Genomic DNA, 14,866 nt, shown 5'->3' with positions numbered 1-14,866 from the left:
TCGTGGGTGGAAATCAGGTAGAATTTTGATATAGATTCTCAGTTATAGACAAACCAGCACTCTAGAATCTGTATAAGAAGGTCATGGGAGCACACCTTTGTGGAGACCCCACACACCAGAAGGAAGGAGGTGGTGGACGTTACCTTTGGAATGCACATTGTGGGCTCGGACAAGCGAGGGTAGGTGTAGGAGCTGTAGGAGTGTCCTTGAGGGTGGGTTTTAAATGCACTTGCTCCGAAGGGCATCATGGGTTCCTGGAGCCCGGAGCCTGACCGTGACCTCTGCCGCATGGCGGGCTGAGGGCTTGTCTGACTCAGGTATGATGACTTTGGCCTCCTGTCATAGTCATCCAGGCTGGGTCCCCACTCACTTTCGCTGTACGCCAGGCTCTCCTTGGAGCACCCACTGGTCCCTGCAGTTCTAGAAGGCGTGAATTGGAATGGATAATCCAGAGGGGAGCTGCTTGAGGCTCGCTGGTACCCCCACTTGAGGTCACTGTACTCACTGGGTTTGCTCAGTGAGTCCAAGTGTGTGTGATAATCAACAGGAAACCTGGCTCTGTTGGATTGCAAAGGCTTCATCTCAGAATAGTAGGCTTCCCCATGTTGCATTTTCATTACGTGCCCATTTTGCTTGGCCGAGTGGCTGCCTTTATAAAACGGGTCCAAATCCTCTGCATAGAGACTCTTTTCTTTGTACCTTTCCGTCGCATAGTCAGCAGTGGTATCGGATTCGCTGGAATACTGTGAGAAGGTGAGGAATCCATTTTCTTCCCGATGGCCTTGACCATGGCTGGAGGCTCCCTGGTCTGGGGTGGGCGGGCTTTCCTTCCTTAGGGAGTTGGAGCGGGTCACGGAGATGTTGTCGAAATCCTCCAGAAGGCCATTGATGGAGGTTTCCTTGCAGGGTTTGTTTCCTCTAACGATTGTCTGGGAATAAGAAAGGGAACACTGTTTAAAGAAAACACTTAATGCTTTCGAATTGATGGAAGAATCCCACCCCGAATCCATCCAATTTAAACCAGAGAGGAAAATAGGCCCCAGGAACATTTCATTAAAAAAGATTTAAAAAAAAGTCTGTTGGTTGATTTGACTGGTGAAATAAATCAAACATAAACAATAATCTCAAACTGCAAATTCTTCCTTACCCATCTCAACAGAGAGATCAAACATCAAAAAACCATTTAGAAGACTATATATAGGATATTACTGTCTTATTTGCCAGTTCATTGTTCCTCCACTTAATAATAAACCCTAGCTATCCAACAATAAACTGATGACTATAATTTTAAGTCTATAACTCTTTTGTTATAAAAGGTATATTTATTTTTTATTTATATTTTACATTCATCTTCCAGATTATTTGCAAAATCAAAAACATTGGTACTTGAATAGTAACATACTCAGAAAGAGGTGCACATTTTTTATACCTTTTTATGGAAGACACATAATAATTGAAGTTATCAGATTTTATAGAAGAGGAAGAAACTTTCTGAGCTGTAAATAGGGAACCGCATGAAGATTACTTGCATGATTTAATTTGTGATCTAATGTGATGTTCTTATTAAGTATATAACTGTAATGCTTTCTTGGCCACACTTCTGTGTATCATCATTGCTGAATTTTGCATAGCTTGGTAATGATGTGCTTGTACCCGAATCTTAGTGACAAATTGCCAAGCCCAAATGTTCCCTTTAATGAGCCTAAATAACACTGGAATGAACAACAGGAACAGAAAGAAATCAGAAACTACTTACAAAACCAGTCAGCTGCACCCTGACAATAACAAGTTTTGCAATAAAATATGACGGGGTGGGGGGGGGGATAAAAGAACAAAGAATAAAGTGTGACTTCAGACTTTGGGATTTCAAGAGAAAAACACCTTTGAGAAAGTAGCAAGGAGTTCAAAGCTATCTCAGTTAATACAATAGATTTCAAACTGGAAGAAAAAGTCAAAGTTGTCCTAGAGCATATGTTTTTACAGATCAGTGCTTCTCCAACAATCCATAGTGAAAGACAAGGTTTGGTCTTTTTTCCCCCCAATCAGTCCTGGACTAAAGCCTTTGGTCTCTACCCTTTTCTTTTAAATAGTTTAAGTCTGGAGTACTTTCAGATTAACAGAGAAACTGCAAAGAGAGTTTTCATATATCCTTCACCTAGTTCCCTGATTGTTAACATCTTGCATTACTATTAACTAAACTCCACAGTTTATGTAGATTTCATTAGTTTTTTTCCCTAGTGTTCCAGGGTCCCATCCAGGATACCTCATTACCTTTATTTGACATGTCTCCTTAGACCTGAGACAGTTTCTCAGACTTTCCTTGTTTTTGATGACCTTGACAATTTTACCGGTCAGGCATTCTGCAAAATGTCCCTCAATTGGGTGTGTCTGAAGTTTTTCTTATGGTTAAACTGGGGTTATTGATTTTTGGGGAGGGAGATCACAGAGTAATATACCAATTTCATTACATCATATCCAGGGTACACATGGCTCATCACTGATGATGTTGCCCTTGATCACCTGGCCAAGGTAATGGTTGCCTGGTTTTCACACTGTAAATTTATATTCCCCTCCCTTCCCTCCCGCTTTCCACCTTTCACTCTTTGGAAGCAAGTCACTAAGTGCAGCCCATACTCAAGGGGTGTCAAGTCAATATCTACCTTTCTGAGAGGGTATATCTACATGAAGAACTTGGAATTCTTCTCCGCAGGAGACTAGGCAAGTCTCCCTATTTATTTATTCAATCATTTATTTGAATCAGTAGGGATGGAATCATGGATATTTACTTGTTTTATACTCTGGGTTATAATTCAATACAGGCCATACTTCATTTTATTGTGCTTCACTTTATTGCTCTTTAAAGATAATCTTCTATTTTTTGCTTTTTTTTTTTTTTTTTAACAAATTGAAGGTTTGTGACAACCCTGCCTCAAGAAAATCTATTGGCACCGTTTTTCTAACAGCATTTGCTCATTTCTTGCCTTTGTGTAACATCCTGGTAATTCTCAAAATATTTCAAACCCTCCATCAGTAAAAAAGTTTACAACTCGCTGAAGCCTCAGATGATGGTTAGTATTTTTCAGCAATAAAGTGTTTTAAAATTAAGGTATGTATATTTTTTTAGACATAATGCTACTATACACTTAACAGACTACAGTATAGCATAAACATAACTTTTATATGTACTGGGAAACCAACAAATGTGTGTGTATCTCGTTTTATTGGGGTATTTGCTTTACTGCAGTGATCTGAAGCTGAACTTGCAATATATCTGAGGTTTGCCTGTACTATGTTGTTTTGTTGCTCAAATTGTTCCAGCTTTGGTTATTAAGAGTTCTTTCAGATTGGTTGCTGTGTCCCTATGACAAGACCTCACTCTTATTTTTTGAGCATTTGCTTACTTTCTGGCACTATAAGGTGCTCCAGGCTCATCTTGTTTTTTCCCTGTCCTTGCCCTAAAATCGGCCATTTCTCCAAGGAGCCTTGGTTCCATTTACTGGAGAACTGTATTAGAAACCAGCATCTGGGTGCTGGGTATGCACATTGCTACTGGGGTGTCATTGTTTCCAAGCCTCATTCAGTAAACAGAGCTATGAAATATGCATATGTAAAGTCACCCATGTACACACACATCTATAATTCTATAAATCCAGCTCTATCTATATTAAACTAAACCTGAATTCAGACGGATATCTCTGAATCTAATCAAGTACCACATGGTTCATTCTAGCTTTCCCCCTTACTTGTCTGTAATCCCCACTCTCCCACCAGTGAAAAACCTGGATTCCATCATCTGCTGTTCATTTACCTATTCAATCCCCATAGATATGCATAGCAGTTTCAGAATTATGAACCCACACCACTATGGGAAACAACTTTGCCAACTAGAGTATAGTGTTTATGTGCAGGGTTTTTTTTTTTACTTTAGTCTTACAGTTTCCATTCAAATCACTGTTTTTAAAAGTTACTTAGGTTGGTGTCTTTTTTCCTCACACCCCCTTCAAGGAGGTTATGTCATAGATTCTTTTGTCACACTCTGCATTCCATCTTGGGATGCTCTGATCTCCTGGTTGACATTTTTTTTTAAATTGCATATATTAGTTCACTTTTGGTGCTGGAAAGTTCAATGGGAATTGACAAATGCAAAGCATCATGTATTCACCACTGGCAGTGCCATACAGACTATTTCTACCCTCTCTCTCCTCAAATCTCCTGACCTTCCCCTAGTCAGACACTACCCCTCCCCAAACCCTGTTTTTCATCCTTACAATTTTGCCTTTTCCAGGATATCACGTGAACAGAGCCACACATTCTGGAGTCTTTTGGTCTTGCTTCTTTCACTTAGCATAATACATTTAAGGTTCATTCAGGTTGTCCCGTGAATTAATAGCCTATTCTTTTTTTTCCCCGATTCCCTTTTATCACTGAATAGTGTTCCTTTATATGGAATGTTGTAATTGTTTTTGTGGAGAGGGATATACATTGATTGATTGGTTGCCAAAATAGGTGACGTTCTGTTGAGAGAAAGAAAGAATCATATATCATATATATACTTGGGCCTCTTCTCAGAGCAATGTCTATGCAACCCCCAACAGATAAACTTGGGAGAAACAATACCTATGAACAGGAAAGAGGGAGCAGCCTGGGAAGAGGCAAATATGAAATGGACAGCTTCTAATGCATTAAATATGAATGCTAATAACTCACACTCTAAAGTATCAAGTCTGTTCGAGCAGCTTCCTATTGCACTGCAGGTGGGTCCTACCTGTTTACACTTCTCATTCTCTATTTGCTCAGGGTGCTCTTCAAAGCCTCTGAGACATATGTACTGTTACTTCCTGTGGATTTAAACTGTTGGCCTCCTCTTCTCTTCAGTAGTGTTTGTAGTAAGTTTCAAGAAAATAGTATCCATTTGTTTATATCACAGTGTATCTACTAAATTTTAGCCAGCATTCTGGATAGAAATTACCCTCTGCACATTCCTACAGATTACCCACTACACATTCAAATGTCTTACATTTGAAAAAAATTTAAAAACCAAACAATTATAAACAACTATTTCACAAATTTTTTTAATTGCCCAAGTATGTTTGTCTAGATTTCCGTGGGGATTAGAGGGTCGCTGTTTAAGCATACAAATTAACCTGTGACCTCAGAATTGGGGAGTTTGCTGTTTCTGTGCACTTATCATTGAATAGCCAAAGTATGTTCAGTTTGCATGCAAAATTATAGCAGTAAACCCAATACACAGAATTCTATACATTTGTTAATATTGAAGTAGAAATATTAATATTGCTATGAGCTAAATGCTATTTAGAAGAAAAATAAAGACTATTTACTGAATAAAAAATGTTTTGAAAAAGCAAGTAGTATGTATTTATTACCCTTGTTTTGAATCTTAGGCTCACAGCACTTATCAGCCTTGTGGTACTGGGCAAGTTACCTAATCTTTTAAGTCACAGTTCCTAATACATAATATGGCAAGAATAAATCCTTGCCTCATAGGGTTAATGGGATGATTTAATGAAATAACATGTGCAGAATAGTTGGTATGATTCCTGGCATACTAATAGTAAGTACTAATAGTGGCAGTCATTTCACTATTTTATGGGTAAAATTTACTTTTAAATTAGGTTGATAATAATTTAGGAAAATAAGAAGCTGCAAACAGATAGAAGAAATAAATCTCAGCTTTATACACTGGAAGAAAAAGGATAATTGACGTAGTAGACTTCAGAAAATTACTATTAGTAATTTTAGATACAAATGTCTTGAATTTAAACAGCTGAACCTCAAATTACTTCCAGTTGTTATATATACTAAATAGATACTTCTTATTAGATCTAAAAAATGGGATACTTTCAAATAAACCCCACCCCCTTTCAATATAAAAGAAGCCTGAATTCTAACTTGGGTAAGATGGTGCTTTAGGACACTAGTCCACCATCTTCTCAGCCTGCTGGCTTTCTGAATAAAGTTGTTATTGCTTGCCCCAAAGACTCGTCTCCTGACTTATTGGCCTGTTGTGTGGCGAGCAAAATGGGTTTGCACTTGGAAAGATACTCAGAGTATATTTTCCAGATTCTTCTATAACCAGGGTTACTTTTATAATAAAACAAGTTAGACTGGGCCATGCTTTTCAGTATAACAGGATTCAGTAGTGTGTATATATATATATATATATATATATATATCCTGTTATATGTGTGTGTATATATATATATATATATATATATACACACACACACACACACATATAGTATTAAATATATAATGCATATTTTATTAAATATATATAGCATAGTGTTAAATATATTACATACACATAAATAGTGTTAAATATGTACATATTATGTACATTTTTTAAGTTATATTTGGTTATTGCTATAGTTGTTCAATATTTTCGCCTTCCCTATGAAGGTGGAAATACTTATGTTTAACCAAAATGAAGACTTTAATAGCATCGTGATCTTACCATCCAAGCCTTGGAGTTATTGATGAATAAAAGCTGAGTACCACGGAAATTAAGGTATGGTTGCAGACATTTGAAAAGAAGAAAATCTTATCTATAGTGAAAACAAACAAACAAAACTCCAAGAACCGAAAGCACAGTCTTTTAGCATTTTCAAATGCTAAAAAGGAGCTCCAAAAAAATGCATTTGAAAATGTTTACTGAAGGTGTACATGAATCCCTCTTAAAGGAAACTTTTCTCTCTTTCAATGAAAACTATTAAATCAGTGTTAACAAGAAGGGGCTTACAAAATGTCAACCTTAAAAATAAATTGTTGACCCACCCTCCAAAAACTTTTTAAAAAGAAGGGTATAATAACCTTACGTAATCAGAAAAACCAGTTAACTAGAACCGAGGCAATATGTGTTTCCGTGACACAGGTTTCACTTTAAGGAATCCTAAGAGGCAAAGTGATGATAATGAAATCCAAACATACAGAATTTTAAAACACGGTTTAACCAGGCTTCAAAAGGTAAGAACCGCTATTTATTACTGTCAGGATGTGATGTTTATTAAAGCAAGGTTGTGCAGTTTTGTAGAGATCAATAATACAATAATTGCAAGAGTACCAGTACATTTCACACAGAAGAACAGTTGGGCATTAAAAATCAATGCAACCCAATCTACTTGAGTTTAGTGCTGTGGTTCTCATTGTCTCTGCTCTGTGCCTCGACCAGCTCAGCACTGGCCCTGGCTCCTGGTGACAGAGGCCATATTTCATGGTGCTCCTTCCTCAGGCTGCTGGCCGGTGATAAGCTATAATGGATCTGTGCCTAAGAACAGCTGTCTCCCCTTGTTCCCAGGAAGAGATGAAAAAGTGCCTCTGCTCTCACAAACTGTATTAACCTTGACAATAATAAAGTGTGTAATTAACAGCTTTGCCCTAATAAAACCTTGCATTTCTTTTCCAAAACAATGTCTTCTATCCTCATCAAGAATGTGTTTCATTTTGTCTTTCTGGTAAACACTTCTCTGGAGGTCAATAGCCAAATAGTCCCCTGACTCAAGAATAAGCCAGGACCTCTCAGAAAATAATCGACTTTTAAACACTCCATCTAAATTCTTACCCTCTTTGCAGAGAACCAATCCCCTTTTTTTATTAAGGAATGTGGCTAGAAACACCTGAGTACATAATCACAACAAAAAGACCTGATACACTTGGATTTTTATGGGAAGAAATGTTGGCTTTTTTAACATCAAAAGAACTCAGACCTTCTATTTTCTTTCAGTTTTCTACATACACTTTTTTGTTGTTGTTGTCTTTTTTTTTTTCATTTTTTTAAATCTCTTAAAAAAACTTTTTTTAAACATCTTTATTGGAGTATAATTGCTCCTTTGGTAACCACAGCGGGTGGGGCTAATTGAGTGAGTAGTTGAGAATCACATATTCCTGCAAAACATGAGAATTATGGGCAGGGTATCTCAGAGCAGAGGGGGTGGTGAGGGTTTCTAACCATGAAAACCCTTTAAAATAAATTATGCAATAATCTTAATCACATGGAATCCAAATAAGCCAATTCCTTTGCTAAAAATATTATGTTCTGCACAAATTATTAAAAAAAGTAGAATGTATCTAAGGAAGGTTCTATGAATTTTGTGGAGATCAAGATTTCCTCATTAAGGTAATTGGAAAATGTTCTATTGTTGGCCATTTTCTCTGCCTTTGAAAGCACAATGAATCTGACACATTTACTCATCAGTTCCATACAAGGATAACCCCTGAAGGTGACTATTTATTGTTAACTTGGCTAAGCAAATGTGTAGTTTATAGCCCTGGTTCTTGCTGCTTGCAATGCAAGGCAGCTGGGCTGAAGTCAACTGAAGTCAGTTTGCCCAGAGTTAATAGTCAGAAGGGCTTTATGTTTGTATTTAAAGTCAATCTGAGACTATGAGTACCATAATTGGGAATTTAACTGTTACCTGCTTGCCGTTTTCTGCTTCTGGTGTCTAGGTAGCAATGAAGTTTATGGAGGTATCTCTGCTCAGTAATTTATCCATTTAATTAAATCAAAAATCGTTTCTAGGTGCAGGGAGCACTCTGAGATGAATGAGACAATATCCCACAATCTGCTTCTTAATTTGAGCATAAGATGTAAGATTTTAGTATTCTTCTTTACGCTCTCCATGTGCTATATTCGCATCTTAGCCTGGCTTCCTCAAAAGCAGAGCTGAGACAATGGTTTGCATGTGAATAGTTTATTTTGGAAAGTGAGGTCAAGGAACAGCGGGAAACAGGGAAGAGGGGAAGGAAATTCGGGGGTACATTATCAAGCTGGTTGTCTGTGGACAATTAGGGATCAATTCTCAATCTCAGAACTGAAGATTCAAGGGAATGAAGATGCAAATATTCATCTTCCCATCTCCTCTGTCAGAATGGCTGAGAGGACCCCCCCATGCATGCCACCAGGTGGCAGTAAAAGAAATCACCAGGTCCAAAAGCAGAGTGTGCGACCGAGGTGACAGCAGGCTGTCTCAGCAACGGCTGGAGGAAAAAAGGTTGACCTAAAAGATGTGCAATGGGACACAAGAGGTATCCAGTACACCTGTTTTAGACATATATTTCACAATAAAAAAATTAAAATGAAGTAAGGCAGGGTCCCCTGCTCACAAACCAATGGGTGTGAATATCGGTATTCTCAGTTAATGTGGTAGATATGCACCCAAGATGTGCGCTCCCTTTCCATAGGGCAACCTTATTGCTGTCAAGCTATTCCCAGCCAGGGACCATATTTCCCAGCACCCTTTGTGCCTAAATGGACCATCAGACCAACTCTCACCCCAGGACCATGAGTAGGTTGTGATGTGTGTCCTTCCAGGCCAGTTACAAAGAAATGTCTTTTCTTCTCTTTATTCTCTTGTCTACCAGCTGGATGGAGAAGATCTAGCAGGAAATTGCTAGGAGATGCTGGAGCCATGTGAAGGAATCTGCATTGCTCAATGACCATGTGCAATGCCATGCTCTGGACAGGAACATCCACATTGGATACTGAGTAAGAAATAAACTCCTATCTTGTTGAGCTTATTTACTGAGGTGCATGGGTTAATACGTTATAGCAGCTGGAAGGAATTACCTTAACTCACGAATCATAATGATGACTATAGTGAGCCTGGAATTATAAAGCATTCCTGGAATAAAAGAGTACAGAGAGACAGACTTTCCCTGGTTTCTCTATCAAGTGTGTCCAGGCTACACAGAGAATAGACTTAGGGGTGCCAGGCAGACGGGGTGGGGAGGTGGAGGGAAGGATGTATTGGGAGTTTGGGGTTAACAGATGCAACTTATTATATATAGAATAGATAAACAACAAGGTCCTATTGCATAGCACAGGGAACTATATTCAACGTCCTGTGATAAACCATAATGGAAAAGAATATAAAGAAAAATGTATATTTATGTCTAACTGAATCACTTTGCTGTACAGCAGAAATTAACACAACACTGCAAATCAACTATACTTCAAAAAAAAAAAAAGTGTGTCCAGGCTAATCCTCCATCAATGGCCATGGAGCCAAGGTCACCCACACCAGCTCCAGGGATGCCAACTCTGAGTTATGAACCAGACATGCACTGACAATGAACTGCAGCACCTGGAGCCCAAGATGGAGCACTGAGAGCTGTGACTGGAACTACTTATCTTAGCTTGATGCTTGGGTACCAAGAAGAGCTGACCACACATGAAGAAGTGTTCCATTTTTCAGTATTTCATGATGAGATACAAACTCACACAGATAGCGAAAGAAGGCATCTTCATTAGAGTGTATCACACAAGGGTCAATCCTGTAGTTTGATATTAGTCCCTGTGATAGATTGCTTGCAAAATGGGCACCACTAATCCCCTCCCGATGCGATGTGACACTGTAGCTCTTCACACTGGGAGGTGGTGAAGTCTCTGTCCCCACCCTTGAATCTGGGATGGCCATATGGCTTGCTGACACAAAAGAGGGTGGCAGAAGTGGCATGATACTAATTCGTAGTCTGGGCTGCAGGAAGCCCTGCTCTCTCTGTTCCCTGCCTTTCCCAGGTGAACCAGCTTGGACTGGCCATCTGGAGGATCAGAGATGAGCCATCCCTGCTGAGGCCATCCTAGACCAGCCAGCCCCAATTCATCTATGTGCCCCTTTCCTCCACACTGGCCAGAGTAGGGAGATGCAGAAGAAAGGAGGCACAAAAGCTGCGAGCTGGGCCCATTTATACTAGGGCAGGTGGACCAGACTGCAGAAGGGGGAAAGGCCTGCGTGCCTGTGGGTAGGGAATGCTAACCCTTGATGTGGCTACAGAAAGGGGCATTTATATGAGTGGAAACTCACTAGAGATGAGTCTGGGAAAACTGGCTTCTCTTAAATGGTGCTACTCATGAAAGCCCCATCATCTGCTTTTGCCCACAAAGGATGAGTCGGCATGAAATCCAAACAGGGTTGTGGTCAAAGCTTATCTTTGAGTGGGTTTTAGGTTTCTTTATGTCAAAATTATTTGAAATTGACACAGCCTCATGGTTATAATTTTGGTTCCATTTATATGGACTCTAAAAAATCAGTTAAAATGGGCATTTTAATATTTATGCAGTTTCCTATTATCACTTAAGATTTCTTAAGGAAGTCATTAGATATCAGGTTGCTTCAACAAATTTAGGGTATCTGTGAGGTAAGGCATCTTTCCCTTTCTACTCTAAGATTTTGTTTTTTATTCCATCTTTTAAAAGTCCTGAAAGATTGAGATGTTTAAATATATCAAGAAATTTTCAAATGTGGTGACTGGGAAATGTAAAATTAAATGTGTTTTGCATTATATTTTGATTGGACAGCATTGAGGTAGAACGGGGGTTGGCAAACAATGACCCATGGGCTAAATCTAGCCTGTTTTTGTAAACAACATCTTACTGGCACACAGCCACATCCATTTGTGTAGCTACAGTGTGTGGCTGCTTTTGCACCACACCTGGCAGAGTGAGTAGTTGCAACAGAGACCACATGGCCCTCAAAATGTAAAATATTTACTATCAAGCCCTTTACATAAAATGTTTGCATAAAATCTACAGTATCACTAGTTGGACAGGAACATTTTTTGGGGGAAAACTGTTCTAGTATTTGATTCATGTGCCATGACAAAAAAGAAGAAAGACTCCCAGTAAGTTGGGTGTGTGGTTTCAGAAGGATGTGGTCACTTGGCACCAAAGGACCACTCTTGGCTCACGGACAATCTGTGGTTCTGTGGCAGAACGGACATGAAGCACAGGTCTCCCCACTCGTGAAGCAATTCAGTTTGTGGGCCAAGTCAATCCACTAGAATAAGAAACCACACCCTGTTCTCGAAGGAATTTTCAAGTGAGTAGAGAAGCAAGTTGGCTGAGTTTTGCTGGGTGTTGAGCTCAACCTTAGGCATCGCAGATGAGATGGGCATATGCAAGAGTTGAGCACTCCCCTCCCCCATGTAGGATGTGAGCTTTAAATAATTTGTGAGATAATTGAAATGGCTGCCATCATTCCATGCACTTGTTTAAAAGAGCTTCCAGTCACTAACATTGACTTAAACAGTCACTGTGTGCCAAGACAATTAGAAGTGTTTTTCCCATATTTAATCCTTACAACAAGACTCTGAGATAGGGGCTTTATTACCCCTTTGTACAAGGGAAGGAAATAAGACTTAGAGAGGCCAAGTCACTTGCCTGATGTCACTCAGCTGGTAGGTGCAGGGTTTGAAAGCAAGGCTCACTCTTATCTATTACAAATACTGCTTCTCAATATATATGGAAATCACAGCACCTCTGTCAGCACATGCAACTCTACCCTCTGAAGGGGTAGAAAAGACAGCAAAAGCAGCAGGACAAGCTGTATCACTCTGTGATACAATGAAGGGAATGTAAGCAAACACCATAGCAAGCAAAAATAAAATATTTCCAGAAACAAAACTTTCCTAAGGAAGGATGTTTAAAACTCAGAATTATGGGAACTGGGGAAAAACAAGTTGATTGCTCTTTGGAATAATTAGCCCTTGCAGCAACTTCAAAATTCTGTCACTGTAACAAAAAAAGTATCCTGTTACATCCCATTTGCTCAAGATCCTGACATTTAAAAATTTAATAACTAACAAAATGTGTAGTATGTGCATTGATTACCACTCTCCCCCTGTAAAGACAAACCAAATGAGTCTTGAAATATTGCTAATATGCAATGCTAAATGTCAACATTTTTTGCTTTCTCTGATACGCTTTATAAGGAAGCACAAGGTATGCTTATTTTAAATTTGGTCAACAGAATTTTACCTTTGAGTGTCCAAAACTTTGTTATTTTTTTAACCTGACATTTTAAGGAATTTTAACAAACATAAAAGTGATTTCTTCAAGGCATAATAAATGTTAAGAAACTTGTTAATCTGTAAATAAAACTGCTAGGTGGTTAAATGACATTTAAAGTATAAAGTTAGTATTAAAATAATGTACTTAATATTTCAGAAATGGACTGGTCTTAGATGCCAAACAAAAAATATGCCCCTGTGGGGAAAAAGTGGAGAAAGCTGGGCTCCACGTTTTCCAAATATTTCAGAAATATACAAAGTATTCCTAGTTATTAGGAATAATTATTAATTATTTATTAAATAATAATATTGTTATTAATAGTTATTAACCCATTTCTTTTTGGTGATCCAAGTCAGAATAATCATTACCTCCAGGGGAAGGATGTTCATTGGCAAGAAACCCAAGAGAACAAGGGAACTTTCTGGGTGATGAAAAGTTTCTATATTTTGATCTGGGTTGTGATCTGGGTTGTGGTCACACAATTCTGCGGTATTGCGGCCAGCTCACAAGAAAGCGAGTGGAGAAAAGGAGCTCAGGGGCACTGTACTTCACAAACCTGCAGAGTTATAAATGACAGCTTTCGTCCACAAATATATTGAAGTAAGGTCACACGAATATATATGTAAAAATTCAGGGCTTCCCTGGTGGCGCAGTGGTTGAGAGTCTGCCTGCCGATGCAGGGGATACGGGTTCGTGCCCCGGTCCGGGAAGATCCCACATGCCGCGGAGTGGCTGGGCCCTTGAGCCATGGCCACTGAGCCTGCGTGTCCGGAGCCTGTGCTCCACAACGGGAGAGGCCACAACAGTGAGAGGCCCGTGTACCGCAAGAAAGAAACAGCCATCCAAAGCAGAAAAGGGAAAATGATTGATTCATAACACAAAGGGAAGCTCTGGGGTATTATGTTCCTAGAACATATTCTGTGACTTAATGCTGGAGCACATTTATCCTATTATGACTCTTCAAACATCCCAGAGGGCAAGTTTATGGCTGGAATGAAGGAGTCCAAAAAGAGTTTACTGGATAATCTTGTTCACGCACTCAGGGATACTAACAGAACAGCAAGAGCCCTTGCACCAGCACAAGAGAGAAAACCCACTATTCTCCCTTTAGGCAGATGGCAGCTACCTGGCCAAATTTAAAGAGGGGGTGATTTTACAACTCCCCTTCCCTAAGTTATATCTTAGATTAAGCTGGGATACACACAACACCCACACATGAACCCCAGAAGAAACTCAAACAATATTATCTTTCCTTTTTCCGAAGCCATATTCCATCAATTGTGTTTCATGTGATGACAACAGATTTAACAAAAAGACACTACAAGAAACAGATGAAATCCAGTCCTGCTTTTGCCTTAGGAACTTTCTCCAAGACATGGTTCATAATGTCATTGTGTCCTCACTGAAAGACCTCATGAAACACTTATTTACAAATTGGAGTTAGCAAGCTTTGCTTTCCTGTAGGAAAGACTGTTTCTCTCATTTCCTGTCTCTGTTGAAAAAAAAACAATTTTGCAACTCTTTTAACTCGACTCCCAGGAGGCTTGGGAAAAAAATCAAATTTATACACTATTGATTATGTTCATGTGTGAGGTTTTCACATTTGTGTCTTTTATTATTCTTTTTTCTCTTCTATGATTTATATTTTTCAGTCCTCAATCTTGTATTTATAATTTGACAAAATTTCTTATGGGGGATTTCATTGTACATAAGTGCCAATCCTTTTGGGGAACAAAATAGGTTTAAAAAATTCCCTTCAATACCAGTTCCAGTATTTAAACTTCTTCCCTTGTAAGGACATTTAAACAATTCTCAGCAATTTATAAATCCCTTAATCCTACATTCAACACAGGACACTGGAGTAAGGTCATCAGTTAGGGTCTTTTGAAGGTTGGGTGTACTTATTAAGAAAATACTAGCTCATTGCATGGAGGGAAAACCTAATCAAAAACTGCTAACATCTTTAGCACATTAGAGACAGACTACAGATGTAATAGGGAAGAACAAATCTGACTTCATATTGGATCTGTTTCTTTTACCTTAACCTTTGTATCCTGTCTC

General features: G+C 38.9%; 1 protein-coding gene across 2 annotated transcripts in view; it reads right to left on the bottom strand.

The window, feature by feature from the left end:
* PAK5 (p21 (RAC1) activated kinase 5) overlaps window positions 1-14,866 on the bottom strand; it is a 183,728-nt gene that overhangs the window by 49,934 nt on the left and 118,928 nt on the right. For both annotated transcript variants that reach the window (XM_007452032.1, XM_007452033.1), the window contains exon 3: window positions 144-929. In XM_007452032.1, coding sequence (XP_007452094.1) covers window positions 144-929 — 786 coding nt within the window. The remainder of the gene's footprint in view (window positions 1-143; window positions 930-14,866) is intronic.

This window comes from Lipotes vexillifer, unplaced genomic scaffold, assembly GCF_000442215.2.
Source record: "Lipotes vexillifer unplaced genomic scaffold, Lipotes_vexillifer_v1.1 scaffold257, whole genome shotgun sequence".
Lineage (NCBI taxonomy): Eukaryota > Metazoa > Chordata > Mammalia > Artiodactyla > Lipotidae > Lipotes > Lipotes vexillifer.
The sequence above is the reverse complement of the archived record's forward strand: the minus strand, read 5'-3'. Positions and strand labels throughout refer to the sequence as shown.